General features: G+C 57.8%; 1 protein-coding gene across 9 annotated transcripts in view; it reads right to left on the bottom strand.

Moving 5' to 3' along the window:
- The window catches only part of LOC123621771 (myelin basic protein), a 1,012,103-nt gene that overhangs the window by 16,991 nt on the left and 982,900 nt on the right, over positions 1-12,212 (bottom strand). For 7 of the 9 annotated variants that reach the window (XM_045527684.1, XM_045527682.1, XM_045527683.1 and 4 more), the window contains exon 5: positions 9,084-9,161. The exons of the other annotated variants lie outside the window; for them this stretch is intronic. In XM_045527684.1, the coding sequence (XP_045383640.1) occupies positions 9,084-9,161 (78 nt within the window). The remainder of the gene's footprint in view (positions 1-9,083; positions 9,162-12,212) is intronic. 9 annotated transcript variants of the gene reach the window in all.

Genomic DNA, 12,212 nt, shown 5'->3' on the forward strand with positions numbered 1-12,212 from the left:
AGCCGCTTTTTTTAGAAAACAAATTTTTTTATTGTGGTGAGACGTACATAATACAGAATTTACCATTTTAGCCATTTTTCAACGTGCAGTTCGGCGGTGCTGAGCACGCCCAGGGGGTGCACGGCCATCTTCCTGACTCTCTTTGTCTTGTATAGTGCAAACTGTCCCTGCTAAACACTCCTCCCTGTCCCCGCCCCAGCGCCTGGCACCCAGCAGTCTCCTGTCTGTGAATGTGACTGCTGGGGACCTCCGCAAGTGGACTCACACAGTAGGTGTCCTTTCGGGACCGGCTTTTTTCACTTACCACAATGTCCCCAAGGCCCGTCCATGCTGTCACCTGTGTCAGAATTTCCATCCTTTGCAGGCTGAGAACGTTCCACTGGATGCGTCCGCCCCACCCTGTCATCCATTCAGCCGCCTCTGGCTACAGATGAGGCACCTTTCAAAGGACCCAACTGCCCCCAGCGACGCTGATCTGATCTGGCCACGACTCCCCGGAGCCCTCGATGACTCTGGCAGAGGCGGTGCCCAGCGTCCCGGCTCCCCTGTCCTCAGCAGCCTGAAGCGGGACTGCCTGGCGGAGAACCCTCCGGGCGCCTGCCTCGAGCAACACTGTGGCATTGCTTCCACCTTGACGGCCAAGCCACTTATGCAACAAGCAGTAACAGCTTCAGGGGCTGCAGCTGGAGAAGCGAGTCCTGCCGGCACGTGGCTCCTCAGACACCTGCAACGCATCTTTGTGGCCGGCAGGCAGGGCCAGGAGGCCGGGAGAAGCCGGCTGCTTCTTCTACCCTTGATCTGGGCAGGTGGTCCTCTCCTGCCAGCCCCCGTCCACGGCCAGCCCACCACACCTTGCTCACAATAGCCACAAACCACACTCCGTCCAGTTCCAGGCATGTTCAGGGTCCACGGTTTCCACGAGGCACAGGTGATGGGATAAATCTACCATGTGAGTCGGTGTATTTTAAAAGTAGTGTTTTTTGGGGGGGTTATTTTATAATTCATGGGGAGTGGGTCCTTGTCATTCCCTCACACCTCACTGTGGGCCAGGTTACCTGTTCCCAGGTGGCAGGAATTGGGAGAGGGTGCCAGGCCTGGAAGACACAGTGGAGGCTGCGGCGGGAGGATGGAAGCCTGGGAGTGGCTCCTGGGGACAGAGGTGAACATCCCCCCCACCTCACAGACCAGTGCAGGGGACCTTCCCTGCAGAGACCCCAGAGAGCCTGGGCCAGCCACGTGACCTCAGTTTCCCTGCCTGTCCCATCAGGAGTTCTGAGCCTCTGCCCCAGAACACTCGTGATGGGCAAGGTCCCCTTGAAGGTGGCCAGCCGAGCCTGGGCTCTCTAGGGGAGGAAGGATTGTGTCGTGTAGCTGGTTAATGTTTAGGACACATGTTCAGCAATTCTCTCACGAAGTACTTTGCACTCACTAAGGTTTAAGAAAAATCCAAGATTGTTAACATTTTGCAGCTATTTGCTGAGATTTGTGTCCCTTTGTCTACACCCCTCCAGTCCCAGCTACCTCCTTTTCTTTGCAGACAATTAAAAGGCAAAGGAAGAATTAGCAGGTTAGTCACACCACGAAACAGGGCGTGGACGCAGGGCCTGGTGCGGAGGAATCGGAACCCTGAGGAGACCCCACAGCCCGGAGCCCAACGCGGCCGGCCTGCAGATGGGGCCGGGACCTCTCAGCAGAGTATTTGGTTGGCTTGTTTGGAGCTGAGTAGTTTGAACAAGTGAACATTGGACCAACAGTCTAATTTTTAAAATCAAAATTTTCTGTTGTTTAGGACAAGAATAGATATTCATATAAGGACATTCAATAAAATAAGACAATTTGTGGGAGAACTTCTACTACTTAAAGATGACCTTTGTTTATACTTTGATGACCACATTTTTAGACCTGGCTCTGTGCATAAACACAGATAGACTACGTAAGTGCCAATAAAGGGATCGTACTAGACAGACTCACTGTTAACCTGATTTTTCTCTTTTTACCCAATAGTGTCAGAGACCTCTGTCCGCATCAATACAGGTTTGTATCCTGATGAACAAAACAGCAAACACAAAACAAAAACAAACTTTTTGTTGCCAACTAAGACAACATTATGCTGAAAAGGTTTCAAAACCATGAGCGGAAGACCAAGGCTGACCATTTTATTTATGTTTAAAATAAATTGCTTTTTCCCATTAGCCTGTTTCATTGCACAATTTCTGAAAAATTCTTAGTTTGCTGTTTTCCCGACCAGCAGCAGAGGGCGCCCACGCCCCGTTCCCGGCTGCGGTGAGGTCGGAGCCGGCGCTGGGCGGGCACCTGGGCCAGGGCTCAGCTCCCCGGGGGCATCTGAAGACCCGCGGCCGTGGGACTCGTGGGGACCCGCCGCGCTGCGTGCGGGGCCGTCTATGGAGGGGCCCCGGCCCGCACCGTCGCCGCGTTCGCGTTTGATTAAACGAGGCAAATTGATGGGTCGTCCCGCTCAGAGGCAGATGCTGCGTCTTGAGAAACGCCAGCGCCACTGGCCCCGGGGCTCGTGGTTAGCGGAGAGCAGAGTTCCAGCTCGTTCCAGCTCGTCCTTTACGCCTCGTCTGTCTTAAACTCTCCCCGAGTCAACCGTCACAGAGCCGGTAACCGGTCCCGCGACGCCAGGCCCGGCTGTGGCCCCGCGTGTCCACCGCAGGCCGCTCTGGGCCCTGAGCCCCCCTGGGCTCCCCCAGCCACGCCGGCTCGGGGCTGCGTTTCTCTTGTGGATGAATAATAAATCAGGAGCTACGTGAGGACGAAGGAAGGGAACTGGAAGATTTCCCCAGAGGAGACTAATCACTGCCAGCAGTTACATAGTAGCTAACAGTAGATGCAGGCGACCAGCCCCTCAGAGGACCCACTCTGCGGTCTCAGCCCCCACCTCTCAGGCCCGCCCCCGTCCACGGCAGGGTGCCCGTGATGACACTGCACAACATAAAGACGTTTTTAAAGGTCATCAGAGATGACCTGGCCTCTTTTCAGATCACATGTTTTGACAGAAAGTGCATTTTGTTTTTCCACTTTTAATCTATTTTATTGTGTACTGGTTTGGGGAACATTGGTCACTCAAACAACTGGGTGTTTTTTTAATTTTTTAATTTTCTGTGTTTTTTTTTTTTTTTTTTTTGAGACAGCGTCTCACTCTGTTGCCCAGGCTAGAGTGCAGTGGCTCACAGCAACCTCAAACTCCTGGGCTCAAGCGATCCTCCTGCCTCAGCCTCCCAAGTAGCTGGGACTACAGGCATGCGCCACCATGGCCCGCTAATTTTTTCTATTTAGATTTTTAGCTGTCCAAATCATTTCTTTCTATTTTTAGTAGAGATGGGGTCTTGCTCTTGCTCAGGCTGGTCTCGAACTCCTGACCTTGAGCAATCCTCCTGCCTCGGCCTCCCAGAGTGCTGGAATTGCAGGTGTGAGCCACCGCGCCAGGCCTAAATAACTGAGTGTTGCTGATACCTGCTCCACCTTCCCCACCTGGGGGAGAGCAGGGGGCGGCTCTCCTGGCTGCCCCTTCGTCACCCGAGTGAGCCTTCCCCAGGAGGTCACCCACGTAGGGGCCCCCGCGCCAGGCTTTTCCACCTCGACCCCCCACTAAGCGCCTTTGCCACAGACACAGTGTGGCACTCACTGTGGCCTCAGCGCGTGCCCGTGGACTGCAGCAAACCCCTGGCCTTCGCTGTGCGGAGAACGACGCATGGGACAAACGTCTCTGTTGAACCAGCTGTGACCTGCCCGGACGGTAGCATCCAGGACAGTTTTCCTACTGGCACGTTCTTAAGCCAGTCATCCAGGTTCTGGGAATGCTCGCGCATCCCTGTGTCCCCAAAGGACTCAGTGTGGAGGAGGAGCAGGGGGAGTGACCATGCTCAGGTTTAAACACGGAGCAGCCGTCCCCGCCCACCTGCCCGCCCGTGCACGGACGCGCGGCTCAGTGCTGCCCCCGCGCGGCCGCCGCCCCTCACAGCTCCGACTGCGCAGGCCCCGGCCTGGGAGCGCCGCGCCGGGGCTGCCCGGGGCCCACAGCTGGGCCTGGGCTGCGGGGAGCAAATTCACCTGCTGCCCAGACGACCAGGGGAAGGGGAAGAACAGGCGTTAAAAACTGTATTTTGTTGATGGATTTATTATAAAAGTTTGCAGACTTACCTTATACGAAGATACGAGCTATGAGCTCGGTACACTGATGTGCTCATATATGGGAAAAAGAAATTAGTATCTGTTGACAAAGTCAATTAATGCCCAGATGTGTCAGTTAATGTCTAGGGAACTGGGGAAGTTTTCATTTCTGCTCTTCTAGAAAACTAGTTGCCAGTGACGTCAGTAAACACGGGCAGGTACGGCGACGCAGGGCTAGAGACGGAGATGAGGGTTTTCGGGTCTCACGGTCATTTCAGAGGGCGCGTTTCTACAGGATTAGAACGAGAGGCCCCTCGTCCCCCTCCCAATGTCGTGCTGACACATCCTACTGTCCGGACCTTTCTATTGCACCTACGCGACCGGAAACCAACCGACAACCATATTCCTGTACTTATTCCTCTAATTTTCAGGTAGAACATTGCAGGTTTTTGCCTGTGTCCCCACAGTGGCATTCGGGCACTTGCTGCTCATTTAAAGGGTTTTACTAGTGGTCCTGGGAGTGAATGACTTTGCATTTCACTTCTGTCCCCCTGAGACATCTTTGATTCCGTGGCACCCTCAAAAACCCAGATACCGGAGGTCTGGTGTTGTCGTTTTGCTGAACTGCTGAACTGCTGCGATAGGAAAAAGCAGAGTAAGGTTCAAAATCAAGAAAATGAGTCTTTTCTTGTGAAAGTGATGATAAAACCAGACGTGCGTCTTCACTGTTGTGCCCTTTCTATCAAGAGTCACAGAACGCGGTTGGCTGTGAAATGGATGTGCTTTGTCCTGCTCAGACCCGGCGGGAAGCAGCCCGCACGGCGTCCCAGCGTCGGGGCTGTGGTGTCTGCGTGTCCCACGGCGCTGGCCCGGTGGCTGAGAGGTGCCAGTAACACAGACGTTACCGACCAGCAGGCGTGCACGGTGACGAAATGACACGTCTGTCGGTTGTGAGGTAGGGCTTCCTCCCTCCCCACGTCCCTGAGCCCACGGCGCTCCGGCAGGTCCACGAATTCCCAGAACACCGTGGTTCCCTCTCCTGTTCGGATACATACATGTCAGAGGAAATATTCTGCCGTTTCTGGTCAAACAGCTTCTAATATGCCTCAGGAGAGAGCGTTAGATTTTTTTCTGGTACGATCAGGGCGCTTTAGATTCTGCAATCTGCAGAGAATTCTTCTCTGGACGAGATGTGCAGTCTTTCCTGTGTTTTTGCCCGTGGCCGAGGCTGAGAGCACATCTGTCCCCGAGTCACTGACTCGAGTCAGTTAAGCGAAGGCCGTGGGCTTTCCCTTTCCTTGTCGAAAGCCGCGCGATGTCCTCGTGGGCTCCGTCACTGGAGAACATCACAGACAGGCCTGTCACTTAGAAGGAGATCTCGGGCTGCTGGCCACTGTTACCTTAGCAGGTTTCTTCCCAGGTGCCGGGTGAGAGGACAGCTGGTGACGGGTTGAGAGTTCGCCGGCATCGCTCCTGGGGTCCCGCTGGGGGCGGGATTGCCAAGGTGCCCCCCGACTGTGGGACAGGTGTCCAAGTTCGAGAGTTTCTACTTCAGCAAATGGCGAAGCTGGAAGCTTCGGAGGTTGGGCCGTCCGGTTCCCTGTGTTTTCTGTGATTTTGCTTCCCCTGGAACTGGGACAGAGACCCCCTGTGTGACACACGCCCAAGGCCCTCGCCCGGCACAGAGACACATGGCAGGTCAGGGGTCAGGGGCTTCTGCGACTTCAGCAAACTCTTTCCGGATGTGCCCTCCTGACCTGGGACTTAGCCTCAGCGGGAAGCGCTGTGAGGCCAGTTCCCAGCTGTCCCTCCCTGGTGAGCAGATGATCCTGAGGGGGCCGACAAATGGCCCCCTGGTGAGGGAGTCCCAACAGTGGTTGTCTATTGTCCACCTGCATCTCTGTCTTGGCTGGAGCTGGGTGCAGCCTGCGCCGGGCCCGGGAGGGCACCCTCCTTCGTCTCCCCGGGACAGCTCCCGGCAAGAGGACCTGGATGGTCTCCCACGGGGACGGCCCAGAGATGTGTTCCCGGCGCAGGCAACGTGGCACGATGGCCAAAGAGCGACGCTTGGGCCGGCTGCTCCGCACACGGGGCTGAGGCCTCCCCGCTGTCTCCGTCCAGTAACACGGAGCCGGGTTTGACGCTGGAATTAACCACTCTGACTTCTCTCCCCTCTGCTCCCAAGCACCCACATGTGAAGACCTCGATGTGTCTGAAGTGCATAGAAGACTCCTTTTAGCACAGATATCAGGCTAACCTCAGAACAGAGGCACACACTGACACAGGTCCCCAGAGAGCGTCGCCTTGGCTGTGAAGTCTCGATGTCCACTTGCAGAGAAGGTGGGCGAGCTCACAGCCCGGGGCGTGGGGTCCGTCTCGACGTCTTTGGAGGGAAAAGCAAAGCAGCAACGAGCTTCCCAGCAGCCAAGGCCGTGGGCAGGTCTTGGGACGGACGGGGCGGGGTCCCCAGGCAGCTGGAGGCCCCTTCACGCAGCCCGCTCTGCAGGGAACCGGACGTGCTCCAGACGGCGACGGGCCCGTCAAATCGAGAACCATCAGTCACTGCAATCTGGGCAGAGGCATTTTGGGGAAGCGATGAGGAAATTCAGTTCAAACCTGAAGAAGTCCGAGGAAAGTCTACACTCGACCTTCCTGCGCAGGTGACGCCTGGGAGACCAGAGGTTCATTGCTCTTACGACCAGTGCAAGATTGGATGGGCTGCGTGTGCCCCACGCCACCTCCCAAACCTGCTGGGTGGCGCCAGCCGTGTTGTCCCCCGAAGGCGCGGGAGAAGACAGAAGACTCACGAGACTTCAGCCTTCCAAGGAACGTCCGCAATCACTGACCTGACACTTCCATTTTACAGTTGAGGAAACTGAGGCCCCAAAGCAGAAACGTGACCGGTCCAGGGCCACACTGGCCAGGGCGGAGGGGCTGGAGCCACCGGGGTCCTTTAGGGCAAGCGCTGCCCCTCACCCGCTGCGAGGGTCCCTGCGCACCTTCCCCGCCCAGCGGGGGTGACGTCGAGCAGGGCTGTGACCACACCTGGGTTCCCACAGGATTGGCCCAGAAGCCCCGCGTGGTCAGCAGGACAGATGACGACTTCCTGCTGCAGTTTCCCAGGTGAGGCGTCGGAGCTCAGAGCAGGTAAACGCCCGGCTGGGGTCACATCGCCCACGTGGCAGAATCGACCTAACGCACGTATGTTTGGTTCTTGCCACCGAGCTTTTCCGTGACACGACACGTTCTGACTCCTACACCCCAGAGTGCTGTGGTGACAGCCGGTGGATTCAGGAGCAGGGAGGGGTCTTTCAGCAAACCTGCGGGCGCCCACGATGGCCAGGTGTGGACAGCGTCCTCCAGGGCAGGCCAGGAGCCACGGGCGGGCCTGTGGGCAGGGGGAAGCCCCGGCCGGGGAGGCGTCCACGTCGTCCCAGGCGAAGGTCTCCGCTTGGGCGCCGGGTCTGTACTCCGCTCTCCAGTCGCACCCCTGCTGCGGAGTTTCCACCCTCAGCGCCCAGCACGGCTGCTCCGCCTGGGAAGCAGCAGGTGGACGCAGCCCCGTCCCCGTCCTGGGAAGCCCAGGTGGCCGCCCTGGCCTGTGAGCAGCCCACAGGGACGAGGACCCTCAGAAGCTAGGAACAAGAGCTGCTGCCCACTGTGTCACGGTTCAAGCCAAACACAAGCCCCCGGGCCAGGCATCCGGGCCAGCACCCCTGAGATTGCCCGGGAGGGGGCGTCCTGCCTCCCCTGTGGCTTGATAAGAAATCCGTCTAGGGCACCGCAGCCCAGCCGTCACGGCCCGAGTGCCCACGCCTGCTGCGGGGGCTGCCCTGGCCCTCGGGCACCCAGGCCTGGGCTTGCCCCCTGCACTTCCAGCCTCTGCCCTGGACTGGCCACCGGGAGGCCAGTGGGATGCCCCACGCTCCTCCTGGTCCTCTCCTGCCCGTGAGGACACAGCCTGTACACGAGGGCACCCGTGTGACGCTCAGCACGCACGCGGCCACCCGCCACCGTGCAGCCTCTGCAGTCACGCTGGACGCTTCTCTCCCGGGGGCCCTCAGGCCTTGCCGGCTGCAGGGCTCCTCCCGCCTCCCCTCTGGCTCAGTGGACCGCTGGCCTGGGCGCCCCTGGGGAGGAAGGTTCCAGAAGGACTCCTCTGGCATACCCTGCCCCACCCTGGGTGCCCGGCCGAGCATGTCTTGGGTACCAGCACGAGTTTTCAGTCTTTTGCATGTGCCCAGGTGATAAAGCCAGGTGCCAAGGGACAGCAGCGACTGCGCTGGTCTGGAACATGACCAGTGGGTGGGCTTGTGCAGTGCCCCCCGTGCGGGTGAGCAGCAGGGCTCCTCACGGAGGTTTCAGGATGGGACCGTCCCCCCTGTCCTCCGGCGCCAGGTCCTTGCTGTCACCCTGCACCTGCAGGCAGCTTGGCCGAGCTCGGTGAGGACTGGCCCGAGGGACCAGACTTCCCCGGGGCGCTCGTTTCAGAGCTCAGTTCAGCTAATGCTGAGCGAGCGCCAGGTGTCTGCTAGGCGCTGTTTCCACCGCAGACCCGAGCACACATGTGCCCGCGGCCGTGGTCAGGCCGGCCCTCCCGGACCAGCGTCCACCAGGGGCTGCACCTCGGCCTCAGCAAAGGACGCAGACCCCTTACCACGCTGTGACCCCTGGGGGTGGTCCGTCCTCCTGACCGGACAGCGCACCCCGGCCAGGGTCCCCCCACCACGGACTCCAGGGCGCTGCCCCCACGCCACCCGGGCTGGCCGCCTTCTCCTGGGCGTCTTCCCGCCTCACTGGCTTTGCCCCTTGCGAAGGCACCAGAGCCCCGAGCTCCCGGGGGCGCCGCCTGCCGGGCGGAGGGCAAACATGTGGAGGCCCCGCAGGGAGCTGAGAGCCCAGGTGAGTGCGGGTCACTCACAGCCCGGCAGGGCGTCCGCGCGTCTTACCTGGTACATGTTGCACAGCCCAGGCCGGCTGCCGGCATAAGGGGCCAGAGGGCTCCGGCTCTGCTTTAGCCAAGGTACCTGCCGAGGGACACAGAGCGCGCGGTGTGAGTGCGGCGGCCGCAGCCCCAGTCCTCCAGCAAATCTCCTCTAGAGCCCGGCGAGACCCCGGGAGGGAGGAGTGAGCGGGATGAGGGGTTAGAGGGCGACCCCAGCCGGGCTGTGCCGGCAGGTAGTGCAGGGACCAGCGCAGCAAAGGGGACAGGAGAGGGGGGCAGGACGCACACACAGGAAAAAGGAACAGAAGGGAAGATTTAGGGAGCAAATCCTTTCCTGCAGAGTCTATGCGGGGGCCCTGTGCCCAACTGTGGGACCACACGTGCTCGGGGCCGTGGCAGTGCCAGGCATGTCGGGTCGCTGAGACAGCAGGTGGAGAGGGCCTGTCCCAGTCGGGGGCAAAGTGCGCGAAAGTCGCTTTTTGATGTCTGTGATGGAATGGATACATTTTATACTCAATTTTATTCGTAGGGTTTTATCTTTTCTTGCATAGCAAGTGTGAGTTTCTGCATTGGATTTGCAAGCAGAAATCTTTCCTGCTCTGTGGCGCCTACTGTAACCGAGGTGGGCCCTTTCCAGTTTTCTGTAGATGAGGAAATGGCTTTAGGAGCAGCAGTGCTCAAAGCCACTGTGGCCGCTTGGAGCCACCTTTTCATGCTGCCATTTGTCCTGGTTATTGGTGAAGTTTTACGATTTAACATAAGCAGGAACTTAATGTTCCTTGACAGGAGCTAAGCAGTCTCCGTAACTCCATTGCTATAAACCTTGCTAAACAGTACCTGCTCCTGACTGAGTGCATTCTCTGTATTCTCTTAGCTACATGAGCATATTTGCTGGAGCAGTGAACTTGAACAAGGCGGTTGGAAGACTATGATCGCAGGACCAAGGTCAATGGTCTGCAGGAAGTGCCTGGTTCTGACATCACACAAATCCGAGAAGGAAGAAGCAGGGGTGGAGGAGGGAGGGGAGAGAGAGACAGAGACAGACAGAGAGAGAGACTTGTAGTTGTCAGGCTACAGAATCGACGTAGTAGGTTTTAGCTGCAGGTGAAATGGATTCTTTCTCAGCAGGTTAACAGCCGGGTGTGCGTGTTCTGGCATGACGCGTGTTAGCACGTTTCTGGGCGTGTTAGGAAGTGAACTCGCTGGGGTCCCGGGGCGGCTCACGGTGAGTGCGTGCCACCCTGTTCACCTCATCACTGATCCTCCCGCGTGGGAGAGGCCATTTCTACACCAGCAAAAATTACTGGTGACGTTACTTCATGGCATTGAGTTCTTAAAAGAGCGAGAAAATCGAGTATTCATCCTAGAGTAGGTCTTGGTGGACGAGCCTGGGTGGTGACCGTCCTGGAAAGACTGGGCCGTGTCCAGAACAAGTGACCCCTCAGCTGGTGGCCCGTGGGCAAGTCCATGCTGCAGACGTTGGTCCCCAGGCAAAGAAGGACTTTCTACTGATCCTTCACCTATTTAACGCAGTGTCTCTTCTTCCTGAAGGGGTCACCACCAAGACAGCCCCCTGGGGGCTGGTGTTACGCCCCCTCCCGACACACCTGTCCAGCGGGTGGCGGGAGGTGGCTGGGTGGACAGTGGTGTCCCGTGAGTGGCCTGCAGGAGATGCCACCAGTACCCCTGGTCTCCCAGGGTCAGGAGAGGGCTCGAGCCTTGTGTCCATCTGTGGGGTTTGCAGAGCGAGGTTCTACACCTCGTGTCTGACCAGACAAGTAAAACATCTTCACTAGAAGAACCGGGAAAACGAGCGCCTCAGCCCCCAAGGCTGCAGCCCAGCGAGGGAGGACGGGCGGGGGTAGCCTCTCCCGGGAACCCGCGTGCGGAGCCTCTTCCGTGGGCTCCTCAGAGGAGTGCATCTTTCTTCAGCTCTTTTCCTTTTCACTATTTTTATGAAGTAGGGTGATTTCAGAGCATTACGAGCATGGTGACAGGCCTGATGGGAACTCTCTAAGATGACATTTTAACCAGAGTTTGGTGAGGGGCATCCACAGTTCCTAGACACTAAGCAATGCCACGGTGACTGTCCATGTGCGCCGCGTGGCGTGCCGTTTCCCTGACGACACAGCCCCTGGGATATCAAGCCACCTGCTCCATCGGCCAAATAGAATCGCCTGTCACCAAATGGCTAATTTTTTTTCCCAAAGGGAAAATCAGTGATGAGGGAATAAATGCCTTGAATGGAAACGAGTTTACGGGAGACGAGTTAGGAGGGCCCACCGGTGGGACATGCGTGAGGTCACGGGCGGGACACGCCAAAGTCTGTCACAGTTTACCATCAACAGCCCTGAGTTTGCCCCAGTCCCACACACCCACCCTGCTCCTCAGGAAGGTCCAGCCCTCTCGTTTCCGCTTCCCGAGGTTCCCGGGACAACCGGTGCATGTCCTCACCGGGGGCGTGGAGGGGAGGGAGGAGCAGCCGTCCGTGTGCTGGTCCACTCAGTGCGTGTTCGTGGCGCGTCCAAGACGGCACCAAGGGCCGCGGGGGCTGCTCAGCCCCTCCGCCAACACACACGGGTGACTCTTTGGGAGAAACGTGAGCAATGTCAAGCAGAGCAAGAACGGTCAGGGTAGAAAGACCCGGATATCCGACTGTCAATGGAGAGAAAAGGACAAAACGTCCTTGTGGGTAAAAGCAGACGAGGGAGGAAGCGTGACCTCCGAGTGCAAAAGTGGCAGGTGCCCAGGCGCCCAGACTTACCTGCTGGCTGTGTCACAAGGCCACAAAAACGCCAGTGACACGGCACACTTGCTCAGGCAGGACAACCACACAGGACAACTCAAAAAAGTTCAAGTGCAATTAATGGGTACACCATCCTCAGTCTGTTAAACCGTTTAATGAATGCATGAAAGGGCAGAAATATATATAAAGCAAAGTTCATAACAAAATCAAATTGTGATGCAACCTCCAGAGGCAATTGTCGTTAAATACATTCACATAAGTTACAACGTAGCACTTGTACAGAGGACGCGGCAGAGTCGCAGCTGATACAGGCACAGCGTTCTGACCTAACGCCGTCTACTCAGACGCCCAAGGACGGCCATGGCGCTGGGGCCACCGAAGGGCACA

The sequence above is a fragment of the Lemur catta genome, chromosome 16 (genome assembly GCF_020740605.2).
Source record: "Lemur catta isolate mLemCat1 chromosome 16, mLemCat1.pri, whole genome shotgun sequence".
Taxonomy (NCBI): Eukaryota; Metazoa; Chordata; class Mammalia; order Primates; family Lemuridae; genus Lemur; species Lemur catta.